Source organism: Achroia grisella, unplaced genomic scaffold (genome assembly GCF_030625045.1).
Source record: "Achroia grisella isolate CSIRO2021 unplaced genomic scaffold, CSIRO_AGI_Agris_v1 utg537, whole genome shotgun sequence".
NCBI classification, from domain to species: Eukaryota; Metazoa; Arthropoda; class Insecta; order Lepidoptera; family Pyralidae; genus Achroia; species Achroia grisella.
The window spans coordinates 455,081-474,662 of NW_026712923.1; the positions used below are offsets into that span (position 1 = coordinate 455,081).

The window sequence follows — 19,582 nt, forward strand, 5'->3', positions numbered from 1 at the left end:
CACTACAAACCAAAGGACTTTTTTTTTTTTTTTTTATATTTAAATACATTTTTCCACAGACATATTCGTCCGTGCCTTTTTTAATTTACTTTAATATTATTATATTTATTTAATTTCCATTTTTGTACAACTCCAGCCGAGATGTTACAATTTGCCTAACAGTGACACCGAGGCAGACCTTATCCGTCTGGCCCAGAACCACCGCTGGCCGGCCGGGTGAGTTGACAACATGCAGTGTCACCCATCTTTATTTGGAAGATTAGATTTATCAATATGCATATACAATTATATAAATCTTACACTACTACTAATTTCACAGTTTTCATTACATTGTGCAATGTAAGAATTCATAATGTAACAATACACATTATGAATTCTTACACTGCATATACAATTATATGAAATCTTATTCTAACACTATTTTCAAAGTTCACTATTTGTTATAGTCCAGGTTTTGTTTAATTATTGATTGTTTAATTTCACAGTTCACTTTTTGTCGTAATTCGGCAATTTTTTTTTTTTTTTTTCCCTTTTTCACTTCCCTTTCCCCTTCTTTCTTTCTTTCTTTTTTTTTCCTTTCCTTCTCCCTTTTCTTCCTTTCCCTTTTTTTTTTTTTTTTTTTTTTTTTTTTAACCAAAGGACTTATGGAGCGGTTGAAGGCCAACTCCCGTCTGAAGGCAAGGGGTTCGAACCTCTGCTCAGGCCGTCGTAATTTCGATCCCCGTTTGAATTGGACGGGGGATCGATCGGAGGGGTCTCTCGCGATTTATAATTCAACTTCATTTATAAGTTGGTGAGCAGAGTGTTCTCCATATTATGCGTATGTATATAAAATCTGTCTGTTTAAGTATTTATATTAGTTGTTTAGTACCCATAGTACTGGAACTCTATAGTTTGGGTCTAGATGGCGCTGTGACAATACATAACTCTGAAGGGTTCTTTGTTTGAATGCTTATGAAATTGTCAGATATGTTTTTTATAAAGGTGTTTAGCCAACATATCTCTAAGTTCCTTAGAAGCCAAGCAAAACAGCATATATAAGTTTCTTGAGATATAAGATCATAAATAAGTTTCTCTCTTAATAAGAATTTTTGATGAATCTTTTGGTGTATATTGTGTGTATATATTTAAAGGTTAGATAATTGATTTATTGCCAACATAACATAAATAATACAATTTCCAATAAGACACAAAATAAGAAAGAAATAATAACATAGAAAGTTGGCAATAGGAGCTGCCTCAGCTGTTGCTGATATAAGCACAAACTTAATGAGGTGCACTTATACAGCGCTGGTTTTCTGTCAGCCCCCATTACTCATAAAAAAAACTAAGATGCGGGTTTTTACTACATACAAATACATATAATTTAAACAAAAAAAAAAGGTTCTTGAAGAAACGCACGGTGATGGACCATCACTCATCCAAATGATCACGATGGTAATTTATTTTCTGAAGGGTAGTACGAGGGTCAACGTACTAGTATAATGTACAGAATTGTAAATGTTAGGGTTCACATCGATATTGTTGAAAAATCTGATATTTTATATTAAAAGAAGGTAGTTTCATTATTACTCGGTATCGTTAAACTAGTTGCATATAACCCCCACTCATATCTTCTCTGTATAAAAGGGAGGGTTTTTGTAGGCCGCGGCATTCGGTCTTTGAGCACAGGATGTGCTGGTTGTATTTTAATTGCTAAAGTGAATTGTGTTAGAGGCATAGTTAAATTAATGTTATATAGTTGTTATTTTATTATAATACATACTTTTACTAGTACATAGAGTTGATATATCTAACATAAATAACCGTGGAAAAAAGTTCTAGAATGTACTCACGTTCTCCTCGACGGTCTTCTTGATCTTGGCGCTGGCCTCGCTCACCTTCGCACCTGCCTTGTTCACGGCCGAGTACAGGAAGTTGCCCAGGGACTTGGCGCCAGCTACAGCCTTCGTTGTCACTATAACAAGGACAGAACATTCAAGATCGGCAACGTATGCGAATTCCCGTGTTGTTTTTTTTTTGTTAATGACAATGGAATAATGCACCCGTCTGCGCTAACTGTTTACGCTGGTGGGGCACCAGTGGAGGATGATAGGATGAACATGAAGTCAGATCAGTTAGGCCATTGTGATATATTCATCTGGAATTTATCACGATGGTTTCCAGGAGGAATCGCATGGAGGTAAACCTGACATGGTACATTACCAGCAATTAGACCACTAGTCCATATATACCATACCAATCATATATGTTCGCGCCTACAAAGTTCCATACAGCAATTTATTTTTTTTGGTTATTGTTTAATTATTCATAAAGGCGCTTATAAATAAAGGGTAGACAAATTATTACTTTGAAATTGAAGAGCAATGTCACTCAAACACTTTCTACTAGACAGCCATTACATTCGCATCCATCCATACAGTTATACACATTTTTATACAATCTTTAAACAAGTAAATTGTACATGAAGCAATAAATCTTATATTCAACAAAAAAAAAGAGTTTCTCTATACAACCATAAGAAGCTCCAGATGGCATCCTAGACAATATACAATACCATAACAATCTTATAAATTCCAGAAAAAAGTTTAAATGTCAAATAAAACAGTTCCTTTGCAAAAAAAGCTTACTATGCGTTCATGTTTTTATAGGCGACAATATTCTGAATACATTAATAAGACGCCGTCTATGTTGATTATCGCATGCCTCTTACTTGTTATACTGTAATTATTTATATCCTATTGTCACAAGTTTGACGATGAATCTGCTCGGTGATAGAATCAAAATATGACTATTCAAAAGTGCTTGTAATGGTTTAGCTCAGATGGCACCAATATACAATTACATCTCCTTTCCGTGTCCGATGGTTCAGTAAGACGCCGTCGGGTTCGATTCCTTTGTCTAAGTTTGACGGCCTCGGTGGTCTTGCAAACATTTGTATTGATTCCACAATCAAACATTGTATTGATTGATTGTTTGTATTGCTTACTGTTGCAGGTGGGATAATACGATGTTGCTGGTCGAGACGATGTATATTACAGATGATGATAAACTGACAATATGTACATAAAAATAATGATCTTATATACTAAATAAAAATAGGAAATTGTAAGGTGGGGTGACACAGTTTAGATACAGCAGTGCCTAGTAGACAATATTGAATTTGTCTTACTAGACATTATTAAATGCAATTATTATTTTATGTATCTAGGTGACTGTGTCCCATACTTACTAAATAACACAAATATAAGCTGTGCTTAATTTGGAACTAGATGGCGCTGTGTGTATTGTTCAGGGTAATTATAATTATGTTATCATACGCCAGTAGGACCAATTATGCGTTGTCAGTCCAGAGGTCTAACATATCATGTACCCTGAAATTTCACTGCCTATAAACTATATCTAAAAAAAGTAAGGTGTTTGCCACTATAATAGGCGACAGAGTTACCTAGACAACTTTATAACATTATAAACGCACCTGGGTAAATATATACAGATGGGACGGTCAGAGTCAACACTTTATGAGTTCGCATTATGGTAGGATATACATATATACGATACACATATATGTATACAATATACATATAGTTTCAAGGAAATCCAATGTTCAAAATTCATTATTTGGGTAACACACTATTTACTTAATTCTGTTTTTTTTGTGTCTTAATAAATAGAAATAGAAATAATATTTATTCAAATAAACTAAATATAAGCACTTTTGACTGGTCATATTTTCTATTCTACCACTCTTTCAGAACGTTAGGAACGTTCTTCTTACAAATGTGTTGGTAAAGCCAAATCCACTGTGGAATAGGTCTACAGCTTTAAGATTACTTTAATTTATTACCGATGTTACCATCACCGAAGAGTAAGTCGGAAGTATGTACACACAAAGTATTTTCGGTCGAGCAAATTCTAAGACACACCTGGGGGTCTGGGGGTCTAGGTCGATCCTACATTCAATTCAGAAAAAGCTCTGACTGTTATTTTTTTTTTATTTACACTACTATTATTAAAGACCTAAACTCAATACAATAGTGTATCTAATACTATATTATACATCTTCGTTAACTTACCATATAACATATAATGATGTTTTTGTGAATTCACACAGACTACCCACAAAACCTTTTTAAACTATCCAACACTGTATAGAATTTTCAGCAGTTGATGAATGGCTTAAATAGTAATGAAGGGTTGAGCTCTAAAGTAAAGTATGTATAAGAAATAAATTAATAAACAAAACAGATACGGTAAGTATAAAAAATAAAATAATTAAAAAAACAAAAGAAAATACTAACATTCCTGCATGTCCGGTACCTCAATAGCATCTGTGAATAGTCTACTTTGCTGACCTGGAATTTGTGGAGAAATAAAAAAATAAAATCTAGCAAACATGTAATAAAAAATATAATAAAAATGACAAGAATTGGCAATAAAAAAAGAACATAATACATACGAAAAAATAATGTGCAATGCTGTATATACCTATCATATTGGGCTATTAGTTTCTGATATGGTTACATATATGTAATGCTATATCAATAGCTATCATATTATACTAATGGGTTTCTATGTTTTTTATGAATTAGATACAGAAATTATCTTTAATCTAATAAACTTTTACAGTTATTTATTTAACTATACGGTAAATACAAAATTCAGTCCAGAAGAATACACAAGAAACTTGCCAGTTGCTCATTATCCTTTATTCCTGATTAGTTTTTTTAATTACATCTATTCAGTAGCCTTTCTATAAATTATTACTCCAAAAATTCATATCCTAAATATAGAGCAAAATATCTTATATTGGCAACACTAACCTCCAGATTTGCATATACTCAGAGTACAAAATACGAGTGATGATCATTTATTTATAATATGAAGTTTGGTATAGGGGTTCTAATTTCAAATTAAATTTCTCGTGTAATTTAGATCGTTTCCAGCTATTCATGACTTTCGAGATTGAGTACAACCTCATTATTCTATTACGAGAAACTTAAGTCAAATTTCAAACTCTTCGTAACTCGCGAGATTTAGTTCAACCTGATTACATCCTATTAGGAAAGTCTGAATTCAAATATTCTAAATAAGAGCCTAAAATTGTAAACAGGACTGTGTCGAGTGGTAGCTGTAATTACTACTCTACTACCATGCAAGAAGGTGATAAATAATGGAGTATAGAGACTTAAAATGCCTTACCATTGCCAACACCTGCTGGCGGCTCCTCAGTAGGCGTGCCTCCGGTGGACGCTGGTCTGCTATCGGCCCCACCAGTTGCACTACATCACATGACACATATATCAAAACATTGGTTAAAATTTATGAAACAGTAATCAAGATTATTATGAAGGAGGTATAACTCGCCGGCGGTGTTTTCATAGAAGTAATCTGCGAAACAGACGGAATGTTTCTACGCTTACTACTTGTGAAACAAGCTACGGATTTTGGTAGGGTTTGCACTATTGTTTCGAGGACTTCTTCCAGAATGTTCATGTGATAAATCGATATAAAACTCCTCCGGATATACTTTATATATTGGTGTTAAACCAAAATACGTCACAAGTGTTTAAGTAGACTCTCTTTGGATTTAGCCTCGCATTTGGGCCGTTGTGCGTGTAGAGTGGAAATTTGACTAAATTCATTAAACTATGCTAAGACTAAGCTCCTTCCTATAAATGGTTTTGATGGTTAACCTAAATTATCTTAGCTTCTAAATTTATTCTGACATGGATTTTGGAATGGCAAGATCTCCTAAAATTCAAGTTAGTCGGTGACGGAGTGAGAGGGATAGTCTCAGAATTGCGCACAAAATACATTCCAGATTGCTGTTTATATTTGAACCTACAACTAGTGCATCTTAAGAACTAGTAGTAATAGAAAGATCAACATTAATATTTATGGGTAAATGGCAAACTCTACACCGATGACGCTACACGTACGTATATAACAGCAAATAAAAATAAGACAATTTCTTTTTAAGTAATTAAAATGGCAACTGACCTAGTGGAGTTTTTTATTTGGGACTACTCTAATACTCTTGGCCGCAGATGGCCTTTACAGCTTCACCGGACAATAGGGGGCAAGTGCTGATGGCACTCAAAATCCACGCAAGGACTTATGGAGCGGCTGATGGCCAACTCCTATCTGACGGATACCACTTTAGACTGAGGTCACCGCTAGGTGTTCGAACCTCGGCTCAGACCGTTGTAATTCTGATTTTTTTGAATTGGACGGGGGATAGATCGCTGAGCCGTCGTAATTTCGATCCCCGTTTGAATAGAACGGAGAATCGATCGGAGCGGCTGATGGACTGATAGCTGTCGCTAATATATATGAGCAGCATCACGGACATCGTGTTATCATGTGGTGTCCTTGGTAACAAGCGTTGCCACTCCGGACGATCAAATATCTACCTCTATACCCTGTAAGTTCACTGTAATACCTCACATCCTACAACCGATTCACATCTTAAAATGATATATATTTTGAAAAGAGTAAGAGCTGACTTTTTGTTAGTTCTTAGCTCGAAAGCATTGTGAGCTGATGGTAGATTTGACATATCATAAGAGTCTGTAATAGACTTATATGAATAAAGCTATTTAGATTTGATTTGAATGGCTTGGCTTGTGTTCTAATAGGTGAGATAGGGACACACGTCGTAGACGTCTCTCTAAAGTCTTCTAAATTTATGATTTGGTATGTGTGACAAAGACAGCACAATTTATAGCGTCACCGGTGTATGTTATTCCTAATTATTTATGTTAACCTGGTAGGCTGATCTTACTCTAGTACCATTAATCAAGTAATCTAAATAATACTAATAGAAAATTTGAAAGATTTGCTTTTCTTGTCAGTTACAATAGTAAAAAACGGCGATAAAGACCTTATATAAAACGGGTATACGTACAAAGATTTCAGTCTAGCCATATGCATCAGATATTTCAAATATCAACACGGTAATAAATTTTATGAATATTATGTAGATGTTACAATAGTTTTTTATTGATTAAAAATGAATTGAGTTGGATCAGAAATACTTGTAACTTGACCTTGAACGTGATCAATAATGTTGAGTGTAACGAAAAAAAAAATGGAAAATGTATAAAACTCATTATTCCTGTGTACTCTTAAACCAAATTTCGATCAATGGAAATCGGAATGTCCATTTTGGCGTTTTTTGTCCTCTCGATAAATCGAAATATCGAAATCGGGATGTTCTTTTTGGCGTTTTGTGTACTCTTCTATTGCGCATCTTACTAATATTATAAACGTGAAAGTTTGTAAGTATAGATGGATGTTTGTTACTCTTTCACGCAAAAACTACTGAACGGATTTATATGAAACTTTACAGTAATATAGCTTATACAGATGGATGACTGTTGATCGAAGGTTGTGGTGTATCGGCGCTACCGTGGCAGATTACCGTCATCAGTGCCGTGAACACACAGACAATTTGTATTTTATAATATACTTATAATATAACAATATCATTCATATGTATGTTAGTCTGTAAGGTATTTATAATATGAGCCATTAGTAGCCTGAATTAATTAAATCTATACGTATAAATAAAATCGGAGTGTCTGTTTGTAATATTGAAATAACCGTTTTTTACTACATGCATATGAATATAAATACGATACAAACTCCAAAGTATCATTTTTTGTCATTTTTGTCTGTATGTCTGTTTGTTCCGGCTAATCTCTGAAATGGCTGGACTGATTCTGACGGTGCTTATTGGCAGGTAGCTGATATAGTAAGGAGTAACTCAGGCTACTTTTATTTTAGAAAAATACAATAAAATTCCACGCGGACGAAGTAGCAGGAACAGCTAGTAAATAATACAATTACTAATGTAATTATTTCACGTCTACTCCAGACTTTACACAGTATATCCTTTGGGGTTTCGCCTGTCAAAGCAGATACAAATAGACAACTATACCCGTCGTTTGTCCAACACAAACAATTGTTTGTGTTCACATCAAGTGGAGACAAAGGTGTAATTATTCCTCTGTGATTGTTCGGACATGTTGTAACATGTACCTAATGCAGACCAATTAATAATTATTCGCGTGTTCAAGCAATAAAAAAAGCTATCTCAATCGTTAGCGATTGATATATTGATGGATACTAAAAATACGCTTTAGTCAGGAGAATTCAAATACTACTCGTGGGTCCGCGGTTCACCTGCGTGAAATTTATAGCCTATACGTTATTCTGATGTATAAACTATATTACTGTAAAGTTTCATCGAAATCCGTTCAATAGTTTTTGCGTGAAAGAGTAACAAACATCCATCCATACTCACAAACTTGCGCGTTTATAACTTTAGTAAGATATATGAGTAGGATATATCTTACTATACATATATATAAGAAGGACCACCTTTCCTTTCAAACAATAAAAGAATAATCAAAATCGGTTCTCTTCGAAAAAAAGTTTTGCGATAACGCATAAATATAAAAAAACTACCAAATATTGCCGCGGCTCTATAATGTTATTCTTGTCTGTTTTATAACAACAAACCTTATTTGACGGCCTCGGTGGTCAGCGGTTTAGCACATTGCTTAAGTCCAGGTGGTAGCGGGTTCGATTCCTCGCACAGCACAAACATTTGTATTCATGAGTATGATTATTTGTATCGTATTTTTGTTTGGGTATTTACAACGTATATTATGTATGTATTTATAAAATAAATGTATCTATGTACGTATATCTGCTGTCCAGTACTCATAACACAATTTCTTATTTTGGGAATAGATGGTGCTGTGTAAGTTGTTCAGAGTCATTATTATTACATTTCAATACAATTGTTAAACATTTAAAACGACGGATATGCAATAAATATAAAATACAAAAACACAGTAGACAAAAAAATTAAAACAACAGTTTTTAATTCAATCACGAATTTAAGAGAATATATCTGATGCATGTGACTGTACCGAAAGATTGATTGAAAACATACAATAGGATGCACAACAATGATAAATAAAAAATGGGGTTTGAGCAGAATAAATGAGTTTAAAAACTCGGTGTGTGCTTCTAGAAGATTATTGAAAAAAAAAAATACAGCGCTTACACACAATTAAAAATAGTTCAAACACTGGCAATACTCTGTAATTGGCAACATTATTACAAATATTAAACACTACATGTAGTTGTTAACCGGGTTTTAACACGAACAATTTTATGGTAAATAAAGGTATTTACCTTTCGACGTTTCGACTTGCACTAGCCGTGGTCACGAGCTGACTGAATCAAATATCTCAATTTTAAAAGAGGATGACTTAAAATTATCAACTCGTGAAAACCCAATCATAAATAGATTCAAAATTCAGTAGCATCAACAGTCAATAAGTGTACGGATACCGTGAGTGCTGTGTTTTGCGATTTTTCATCAATTTAATGACGGTAGTAGAAAAAACTGCCGGCACCTATCAACATTGAGATCACCGTTACTCCAGTCAGCGAGTGACCACGGCTAGTGCTAGTCGTAACGTCGCGTCGTGAGAGGTAAATACCTTTATTTACCATAAAATTATTTACGTTAAAACAGTTTAATTACATTAATAATATAAATAATGAAAGTTTAACTACATGTAGATTCTGTTTGTAATTTAAACCATTGTGCGTAAGCGCCTTACGACTAACGAATTAAAAGAAAACGAATATCACTTCCTTTGCCTTAATGAAAATAGTGAGTTACATATGTTTTTTATAATTAAATATCTAGTGAGTAATGCATGAAAAAGTGAGTGGATTTTGTTAGGTTATAGTAAAATAAGTACTTATTTAATAATCATCAAAAATGTTATTGAATAAAATAATGTATAATGAGAATTCGTGAAAAGCAAAACCCCATGCACATACAGATGAAATAATGAAAAAAAATCTGTATAATACTTTAATAAAAACTTTAAAAATTTCGTTTAGTTTTTTCATTGAGCCAACACGTTCAAAGAAAAAAATATATAATTAATTTGTCATTATTTGTTGGTTCCTGAAGCTTATAGAGAATTGGAGAAAATGAAGAATCTGATTCTCAGCAATCGTAAAAAAAGTAAACACAAAACCCACATAAAACCAGACGTTTCGTTATGTTAGTACTTTTTAGGCCACTTTGGTTTCGAGACACGTTTACGACCAGTCTTCTTTATATGACTAGACTTTTTATATACTTTTACAATTTATTAGGGTGTTTGCAGGCGACGGACAACCAACATACATATATGTATACTAGCTGTTAGCTGCGGCTTCATACGAGTGGAATTTAACTTTTTTTATTTAACTAAATAACATAATTGAAATTTTAAGAAGTTTAAGTTATCTTTATAGCATTAGATATCTGCGAGTAAAAGTCCCGTCAAAAACAGTTCAGAGATTAGCAAAAACAAACAGACGGACAGATAAAAAAAATTATGGCACCACATGATATTAAATTAATTTCCAAATAAAAAAAAGAAATTGACAAAATCATAATATAAATTACAGTGGTAACTCGCAAAATATTCCATTTTAATACAATTTAATCGGTGTTTGTTTTTCTGTCTGTCCTTATTCCAATAGGTACCTAAAATGTCAGATAGTATCAAAATGTATATATAATTTTCATATTCATAATTTTCACATCAATTTCCAAATAAAAAAAAATATATATCAGAATCAAAATAAATAAATACAGTTGTAATTCGCCATAATATTCCATTTTAATTGGTGTTTGTTTTTCTGTCTGTCCTTATACCATTCGACATTTAAAAAGTCGGGGAACCCTATTTATCGGCCTCGAAAGCTTATCGGCCCGTTTTTTAAATTAAGCTCAGCGATTCAATGTATTTTTTATTTGTAACTAGAGACGAAAACGGAATAATAAAAAATTGTAATCTGTTTGATTTATTTTGTTTTCGAGATAATATGAAAGCTTGCAATTGGGAAAGCGATTTATAAGGGCCGGCACTAGTTATCGGGACACGATTTATTTTATTAAAAAAGGATTTTATTATATTTCATAATATATTTTTTTATAACACAGGGGACAAACAAGCATGCGGCTCACCTGATGGTAAGTGATCACCGCAGCCCATGAGCACCCGCAACGCTAAGGGAATTGCAAGTATGTTGTCGGCTTTTTAAAAAGGACTGATGGTAAGTGATCACCGCAGCCCATGAGCACCCACAACGCTAAGGGAATTGCAAGTATGTTGTCGGCCTTTTAAAAAGGACTGATGGTAAGTGATCACCGCAGCCCATGAGCACTCGCAACGCTAAGGGAATTGCAAGTATGTTGTCTTTTAAAAAGGAGAAGCGAATGAGCACTCGCAACGCTAAGGGAATTGCAAGTATGTTGTCGGCCTTTTAAAAAGGACTGATGGTAAGTGATCACCGCAGCCCATGAGCACTCGCAACGCTAAGGGAATTGCAAGTATGTTGTCGGCCTTTTAAAAAGGAATAAGCTCTTTACTTAAAAGTTTCAATATCGTATCGTTCGGAAATACCATTGCTGGAAGGTGATTCCACAATTACATTGTGCGTGGCAAAAAGTTTCTAGAAAACCGCACTGTGGAGGACCGCCATTCATCCAGATGATCAGGATGGTATTTTAGTTTCTGGCGGGTGGTACGGTGGTGAAACTCAGCAGCTGGCATCCAGCATTAATCCATAATCCATATTTCATAATATATTTTCTATGTATATACTTTTAAACGGGTCATAATGAAATAGTGCACCCAACTGCACTAATAGTATAGCTGGTGCCCCAGTGGAGGATGATAAAATGAGAATGAAGTCAGATCAGTTAGCCCATCTTGGCAAATGGTAATTTACCACAATGGTTTCCAGGGGAAACCGCCTGGAAGTCAATCTAACATGGTACATTGTACATTACAGTGCTAGCAATGGCGTTACTATTCCACATGTATAATTCGCTTCCAAGAGCTGACATTGTGCTCATACATCACCCTACTTTGTTTGCCAGACTACATCCTTAGTGCTAGCAAGTGCAACCTTCGTTTAAAAAGGGGGCAATAAGAGACCAGTACATTATATCAAGCAGATAAAGAAAAAATTAGAATCGTGTCGTATCAACACTTAAAGAGAATGCCGGAAGGCAGTAAGTAGCAAGAGCTCAGTCGAAAAGAGGAAATCTTAAATTATGAATGAATGAGAATTTACCGTAACACGACGAAGGAAGGGTGAGACAATGTCGTTTAAATATAGAGTAATAAGTATCTTGAGATTGTTAAAATAAGGTTTTAATTGCTTTATTGCCAATTAAAATGCCGTTCCGAACCATTGAGGCATTATGGTTTCAAGTTACTAGATAAGACATCGAACAATCGACAATCGACGTGACGAAAAATATGATTCGATTTTCAGATTTATTTATGTAGCAGGCAAGGCAATAGGTTTCTTTTTGTAAAAAGCACCGATACGATAATAAATACTGTGTAAAAAATAGTATTCTCGACCGATCGCTTCTACAGATAGTAAATAAATAGTTGACAGTTTAATTTACTAAAACTAAGGTTTATTTTATGCAGATCACTATTTTACTATAAAAATGTTTGAATAATTACGGCCAGGTCAAGTGCGGTATACCTATTTATTTATTTATACGTCCGAAACAATTAAATTCTGTAGAATAACATACAAGGTCTAAAACAATAGTGACTTCAACAGTAAATTTTAATATGTCAGCAAGCAAGTGAAGACAACTGAAGTCTTTATGGCCATCATTATATTATTAGGTGCAAGATAGGTGTCTCCCCGCGGCGCACCTGGAAACAGCTAGACAGTTTCTAGGCTAGCCAATTCTCTCACCGCAATGGCAACTCAAATCATCATTATAATAATCATCGTATATCTAGTACCTTTTCATCGAATACCTCAATGTCCCTACCGTCCCGATTGTTAGAGCCGAACCTTACCATTTGTGAAGCTGTTATGAGCAGGCATGTGTATTTGTTCTTTAATTAGTATCAAGGCTGTGCAATGTTGTTTCAATTAGAAAAAAACACACCAACTGCGAAGCATAATACGCGAACTCATTTCATCTGCCCCACCCCGCGTACCTATTATACCTAGAGTTATCGTCATCGTCCTTCCCTTCTGGCTTCGGTTCCTCGACGGGTTCAACTGGCACCGGCTCAGGTTCTGGTGGTGGCGCCTCGTTTTTCCTCAGCCCAGGAATGGGGATCCCGGAACCCAACCATCCCGTCATTTGTGATTTGACGTTGGTGATGAGGTCCAGTTTACTGGCGCCTTTCGTTGGACTGCAACAAAGGGATTTTATATTAAAATACGAAATTGAATAAAATACATAGTTGAGTGTCATGGTTTTCTAGTCAACTTAACATACCAGTCGTGATTTTTTTTTTATACTAATTTGGTGGCAGACAAGCATATTGTCTATCTGATGGTAAATGATTACCATAGCCTGAAACACCAGGGGTGTGATTACATGTTGCTGACCAAAATTCGACACTGGATGCTCAGAAAACCTTACAAATGATATTTCTGACTGAAATGAACAATGGTCACAGCTATAAATCTATTGTGATATTTCTGTGGAGAGAATCAAGAGACAACCTTTTGTTTGAAGATCCACCAAGTTATAGTCCACTGCACTCCCTGAAGAGCTGTCGCCAACAGTGTTGGTCGGCAGTAGACTAGTATCTCCATGATGCTTAACTCCATTTGGCATCAAATTTGCAGTATCAGTCATGGTGTTTCAAACAGGAATATAAGCAAGAAGATTAAGCATAGGTGTCTGTATGCAATAGCTTAGGGGCTATTCTAAACAATGTTACACCAATTTAAGTAATTTTTTGATGTTTATAAATATATAATAGTAATTCATTGTTACACAATGTGGGACTATGTCAAACTCCACTCCCCTCTCCTCTAATTATGTAATAAGTGTAACATATTTTGGTCTTAACAGTTTATCTATTTTTTTGTTAAACCCTATATCTTATTGTTATCAATATATAATATAAAACAGGATATTTCTAAGCTTAAAAAATAAAATATTTTTAAAATAAAAAAAATATGACTTTCACAGATCACACAACAACACCATCTAGTCAAAAACTTGTGCATATGCTAAATAATATTTACCATATTTATTATAATTTTGAAATTACATTTATTGAAATTATTTTTTAATACACAACTTAATTTTATTTAAATAACCACACAGTTGTATTTTAGATTAAAGATATTGATTTTTTAAAAAGTGTGATAATGTACAAATGTACAAATCAACTATTTAAAAACATATATCTTTTATACAAATATAAGAATTTTAGTGAAATGAATTATATTTATTCTAACACTTATTGCAATAATATGTATGTAGAAATTTTTAATATTAAGATTTCTTTTGGTTTTCAAAAGCTTTTGTATTAGTATTATGTTTTTATGTATGCAGATGAGATTATATGCATATCTGCATCAGTGACCTATATAAGAGTCGCGCCTTAAGAATCAATACCAAGTTTCATAACAATGTGAAATCTAAATCTTAGTTTATATTCTTAGAAAAGCACATAAACATTTTTACATTACAATTTCAAGAGAAATGTTTAATGTTGCTATCCTTTTCGTATATGTACAGCAAATTTTACAATATATCTATATTACATACACAATAAAAATGTAAACAAAGAATCAATAACCGAGTACCTTTGTCTTTCACCTTCCGCCGAGGCTTCTCCGGTTGCGTCTTTGGTTGGGGTGGGGACCTCCTCATCCTGAGGCTCGCCCTTCGCGGCCCCCATCCACGAGCTGACCTGATTCGTAAGCCCTGAAAACATTATCACTGACACTAGCTAAATCAACACACAGCACAATCACTCAGCGATTTCACAACGCTGCGACAGTTTCGCACATGACACACGACGCGGACAGTCTGCGATGCGGCTACGGAAAGCGTGATCAGCTGAAAAACTAAATGCAAAACCAGAATCGACCAGGAAACTGAAGAGTTCACTGCGCATGAAAACTTGCGCTCATGCGTTATTTGCTTCGATAGATGTAGTATTTTCATCAGTTCGGGTACTATAACAGCCAAATATGTACTTTATCGCAAAGTAATAAGACTGTTTTTTGTTCGTGAGGGCAAACGTCAGAACGACATTATGTCCAGCTGTCAAATTCGTTTAGTTACTTCAGAATTTAATATCAAACATTACTAAGACTAATACTTCATGAAACGAATATTTTTGAAGTTTAGTTGATAGATTTTTATGGAAAACGTTAGAGTTGGAGGCATAATCTTTTAATACACAATAACAAATAATCTATCTATATTTTGTGTATAATTGGAAGCAACTAATTTAAACAAATACTAGAATATGTACTTTATTTGTTCACATAATATTGTTTTTTTTTTATAAATAAAAAAATAGGAATATGATAATGAATTAAGGAAATGTGAACCAGTGTTTTTTATGCACATATCTCATCACTATTGGAATTAAAAAAATATTTATAGTGTTGCCAATTTAATACTACTCTTTACGGTTCTTCATGAATAAATAAATGGCGCAATGAATTAGACGAATAGGAAAAGGGCATTTAGCTTCAAATTATTCAGATTTGTGGAAATTAAAAAAAGAGCAAATATTTCTTAAAAAGATTTAAATCCTATAGGCAATTATGTTGTATAATATGGTTTTGTACATATCTTTACAAAATGTTCTATTTTTTTTAAAACTACACGTGCTAAATAATGAATAATTAAACGTATGATATACCTTGATTTTTAAATTAAGACCGATCTTAGAGATTGTTTATATGATTAGCTTGAAAAACTTACATTGAGTGGGCAACATTCAATATGTCATTTTTCGTTGAATAGAATTTGCTTGCTGAATTATTTGTTTCTTCTGAATTTTGCTATACTCCTATTGTTTAATATTTAACAAAACAAATGTAGTGATACGTAGTCTGTGAAACTTATTACGGTATTCTTAATTTCACCGTCAATATAAAAAGGCGTAATATTTACCAATATGACGGATACACATAGACAACTTCGCCTTGGAAAATGCATTGAGGATTTGGACAAATTGCACAATGTACCTGAACTTAAGACGAAAAGAGCCAAGATGTAAGTGGAGCACAGTTTATTATGTATATATAATTTATGACGACTTTAATTATATATAAGTCACCAAATCCACATATAAGTAGCACAATTTGGCTTTGAGTATCAGTATTTGAATGCTTTATTCAAATTTGTTAAATCTGATACATGTCACACAAATAATACATACTTACTTATTTATTCGAAAAGTATTGTAATAATGTCGATAATTATCGTAGAAGATATCCAAATGACCTGATATTGCCTATAATGTTAACGGACCTATATAAAAGAAGATGTTATTGAATGGCTATTCGGATATACAACAAATTAAATAAAGGAATTGCCATCGACACAATTTAAAATACAATTATTTAATTTATTACTTGACAAATGTTACTATACAATAAGTGATTATATAAACAATGTTGAACTATGATTATTAGAAAACATAATATATTGACAATACAAACTTGACATAACTTTTAACATTCGTAATTAATATATGACAGTTTTATAAAAATAAATTTTATTACTTTTATAATAATAATAAATTATACATTTATTATTATTGTAATTTTATTATTATTATTATTATTATTTTTACTCTTGACTTTCGCTGGTAATCTTGGTATGTACGAGCCTAAGCTAAATTATAAATTTAAAATATATTAATTATTATTATTATTATATGTAACTTTAATTAAATTGTATAAAGAATAGTAATAGATTAATTCTAATATGTATTTGTATGTCCGTAAAGACTAAAAGTGAGAGCTATATAACATAAATAACCATACCATCAAACAAATAAATTACATTTTATTTAGTTTCATTTCATTTCAATAGTATAATTACACTAAATTAATATTATAAAAAAGAAATGTTTAAGATTGTTGCTCAGTAAACAATGTAGGGAAAAATACTTGATTGATTTTATGAATTCTATGACCTGTAGAAAGGATTTTATTTACAAACAAAATGGGGATTTCAACAGTAATTGCACTTAAATAAAATTCAGACAGTTTGCTAGTTGAGTATAAATTAATTAAAATATAATAGTGAAATTTTATCTATACATACATATAAAAAAATTGGAGTGTTTGTTTGTAATATCGAAATAACCATTTTTTACTACATGCATATGAATATAAATATGGTACACCAAAATAAAATTTTTTACAATTCTGTTCCGTCTGTCTGTCTGTTTGTTCCGGCTAATCTCTGAAATGGCTGGACCGATTTTGACGGGACTTTTTTTGGCTGGTAGCTAATGTAATAAGGAATAACATAAGTTACTTTTATTTTAGAAAAATAAAGTTAAATTCCAGGTGGACTAAGTCACGGAAACGGCTAGTATATTATATAAATAAGTTATCAGTCATATTTAAGTAGCGACTTTATTCTGTCTACCTCACAAAGGAAGACTGATAATCTGTAAAAATATATTATCTAATTATATTTGGTTTATTACATTAAAGTTTATTTTTATTCATTCATGATTTTTTTTCTTTCTTTTTAAAGTTAATATTTATGTAATTTAAATTTTCTGGATTTCCCTTATTAATATTTCGGGAAACTGTTAAATATACAATGTAAAATAAAACTAATCCATTCATTATATACTATTTCAATTTTATTATAAAACATATATACAAATCTACAAATGTGTTTGTAATAAAATAAAACATAACTTAATTTTAATAGACAAGCACAAAAATGGTTAATTTTATATGTTGTAACAGTTGCATAGTCAAAGCAATAATGGTCTCTGTCATATTCATAAGAAAGGCCATATGCAAGAGCAGTCGATATAGTTTTTATGACCTGCACTTCATAATAGGACTAACTACTACTACAGTCCAGTCCAGTCCAGGGGTACCTGGACAATTCACACAGTGCCTAATCCTAACAAATTACAAATTACATTCAAATTAAAAAATAATTTATTTATGTATGACATTTTAGTCCCTTATGAACATTGAATTTTTTTATATTATAATTTTTTCCTTACTGTCCAGTAAAATATATAGATTCAATGAAGAACTAGTAAGAAACTCAATGGAATTACATTATTTTTAAAAAGCCAGTTTATTTATAATGTTCACATATTTTTTTTAATATATAGATTCAATGAAGAACTAGCAAGAAACTAAATTGAATTTCATTTTTTTTTAAAAGCCAGTTGTGTTATAATGTTTACTTATTTTTTTTTAATTTATAGATTCAATAAAGAACTAGCAAGAAACTCAATTCAATTTCATTTTTTTTAAATGCCAGATTATTTATAATGTTCACTTATTTTTTTTAATATATAGATTCAATGAAGAACTAGCAAGAAACTAAATTGAATTACATTATTTTTAAAAAGCCAGTTTATTTATAATGTTTCCTTATTTTTTTAATTATATAGATTCAATGAAGAACTAGCAAGAAACTAAATTGAATTTAATTTTTTTTAAAAGCCAGTTGATTTATAATGTTTACTTATTTTGTTTTAATATATAGATTCAATGAAGAACTAGCAAGAAACTAAATTGAATTTAATTTTTTTTAAAAGCCAGTTGATTTATAATGTTTACTTATTTTGTTTTAATATATAGATTCAATGAAGAACTAGCAAGAAACTAAATTGAATTACATTATTTTTAAAAAGCCAGTTTATTTATTTAGGTATCTTACTTATATAGGTGTGTAATACTAAATGAAAATCCTGTGCATGAACAACTGGTGTTGCTTGTCATTCAAGCACTTAATCATTTAGTGAGTAATAGGCTTTACTCAGTAAATATGATTGAAAGTTTTATATTACTGTGTGTAAGCACCTTAGCTTACTTTTTCTGACTATTTTTTTTTTATTTCTGACTAACCCTGTTACTTCTTTTGTAGTCTATGCAATACAGCACAGAAACTATTTGAGACTGCAGAGGAGGCCCGGGTGAATGGTGATGAGGAATCTTCATATGTTTACTACATGAAGTACCTCCGAGTTATCGCATACATAAGTAAGGACAAAGAGTATTTGAAGGAGAAAACGTATTTTAACAGTCTGCTCGGTACAAAGAATCCAAACAAAGCTATTGATGCTGCTGAGAAGCTGAAGAGTAGCTTGATCGACAGGTAATAAATTTATCTTAGTTTATTTATGTATATATACTAGTGACTCGTCCAGGTTTCGCACGGTATGCCTGTACATCTATACATATAAATAAAATTGGAGTGTCTGTTTGTAATATTGAACTAACCGTTTTTTACTACATGCATATGAATATAAATACGGTACGTATACCTAAATAACATTTGTTTGTTCCGGCTAATCTCTGAAAGTTAAATTCCACGCGAATGAAGTCGCGGGAAAATGTAGTATTTAATATAATACGACATAATAATTATGGACACTTCACACAGTGCATCTACTTCCAAGCTAATCAGAACTTGCGTTTTGGGTACTAGACAACTGGTACAAATACTATTGTGAAGGACTGTATATAT

The 19,582-nt window shown here is 32.4% G+C and overlaps 2 protein-coding genes across 3 annotated transcripts in view; one reads left to right on the forward strand and one right to left on the reverse strand.

The window, feature by feature from the left end:
• Positions 1-1,820: 1,820 nt before the first annotated feature.
• Positions 1,821-15,022, reverse strand: LOC131847520 (synapse-associated protein of 47 kDa-like). 2 transcript variants are annotated; one of them, XM_059197099.1, is made up of 5 exons: positions 14,686-15,022; positions 13,080-13,271; positions 5,203-5,282; positions 4,302-4,355; positions 1,821-1,957 (listed from the first exon to the last, which is right to left on the reverse strand). In XM_059197099.1, exons 1-5 carry the CDS (start codon positions 14,814-14,816, stop codon positions 1,821-1,823), a joined length of 594 nt encoding a protein of 197 aa, XP_059053082.1. In that variant the 5' UTR covers positions 14,817-15,022. The 2 variants fall into 2 exon arrangements, with proteins under 2 accessions (XP_059053082.1, XP_059053081.1); XM_059197098.1 differs by having other exon boundaries at positions 13,071-13,271.
• Positions 15,023-15,866: 844 nt separating this feature from the next.
• Positions 15,867-19,582, forward strand: part of LOC131847468 (ubiquitin carboxyl-terminal hydrolase 8) — a 51,142-nt gene continuing 47,426 nt past the window's right edge. The window contains exons 1-2 of the mRNA XM_059197057.1: positions 15,867-16,114; positions 18,980-19,210. Of these exons, the coding sequence (XP_059053040.1) occupies positions 16,017-16,114; positions 18,980-19,210 (329 nt within the window). The 5' untranslated portion in view covers positions 15,867-16,016. The remainder of the gene's footprint in view (positions 16,115-18,979; positions 19,211-19,582) is intronic.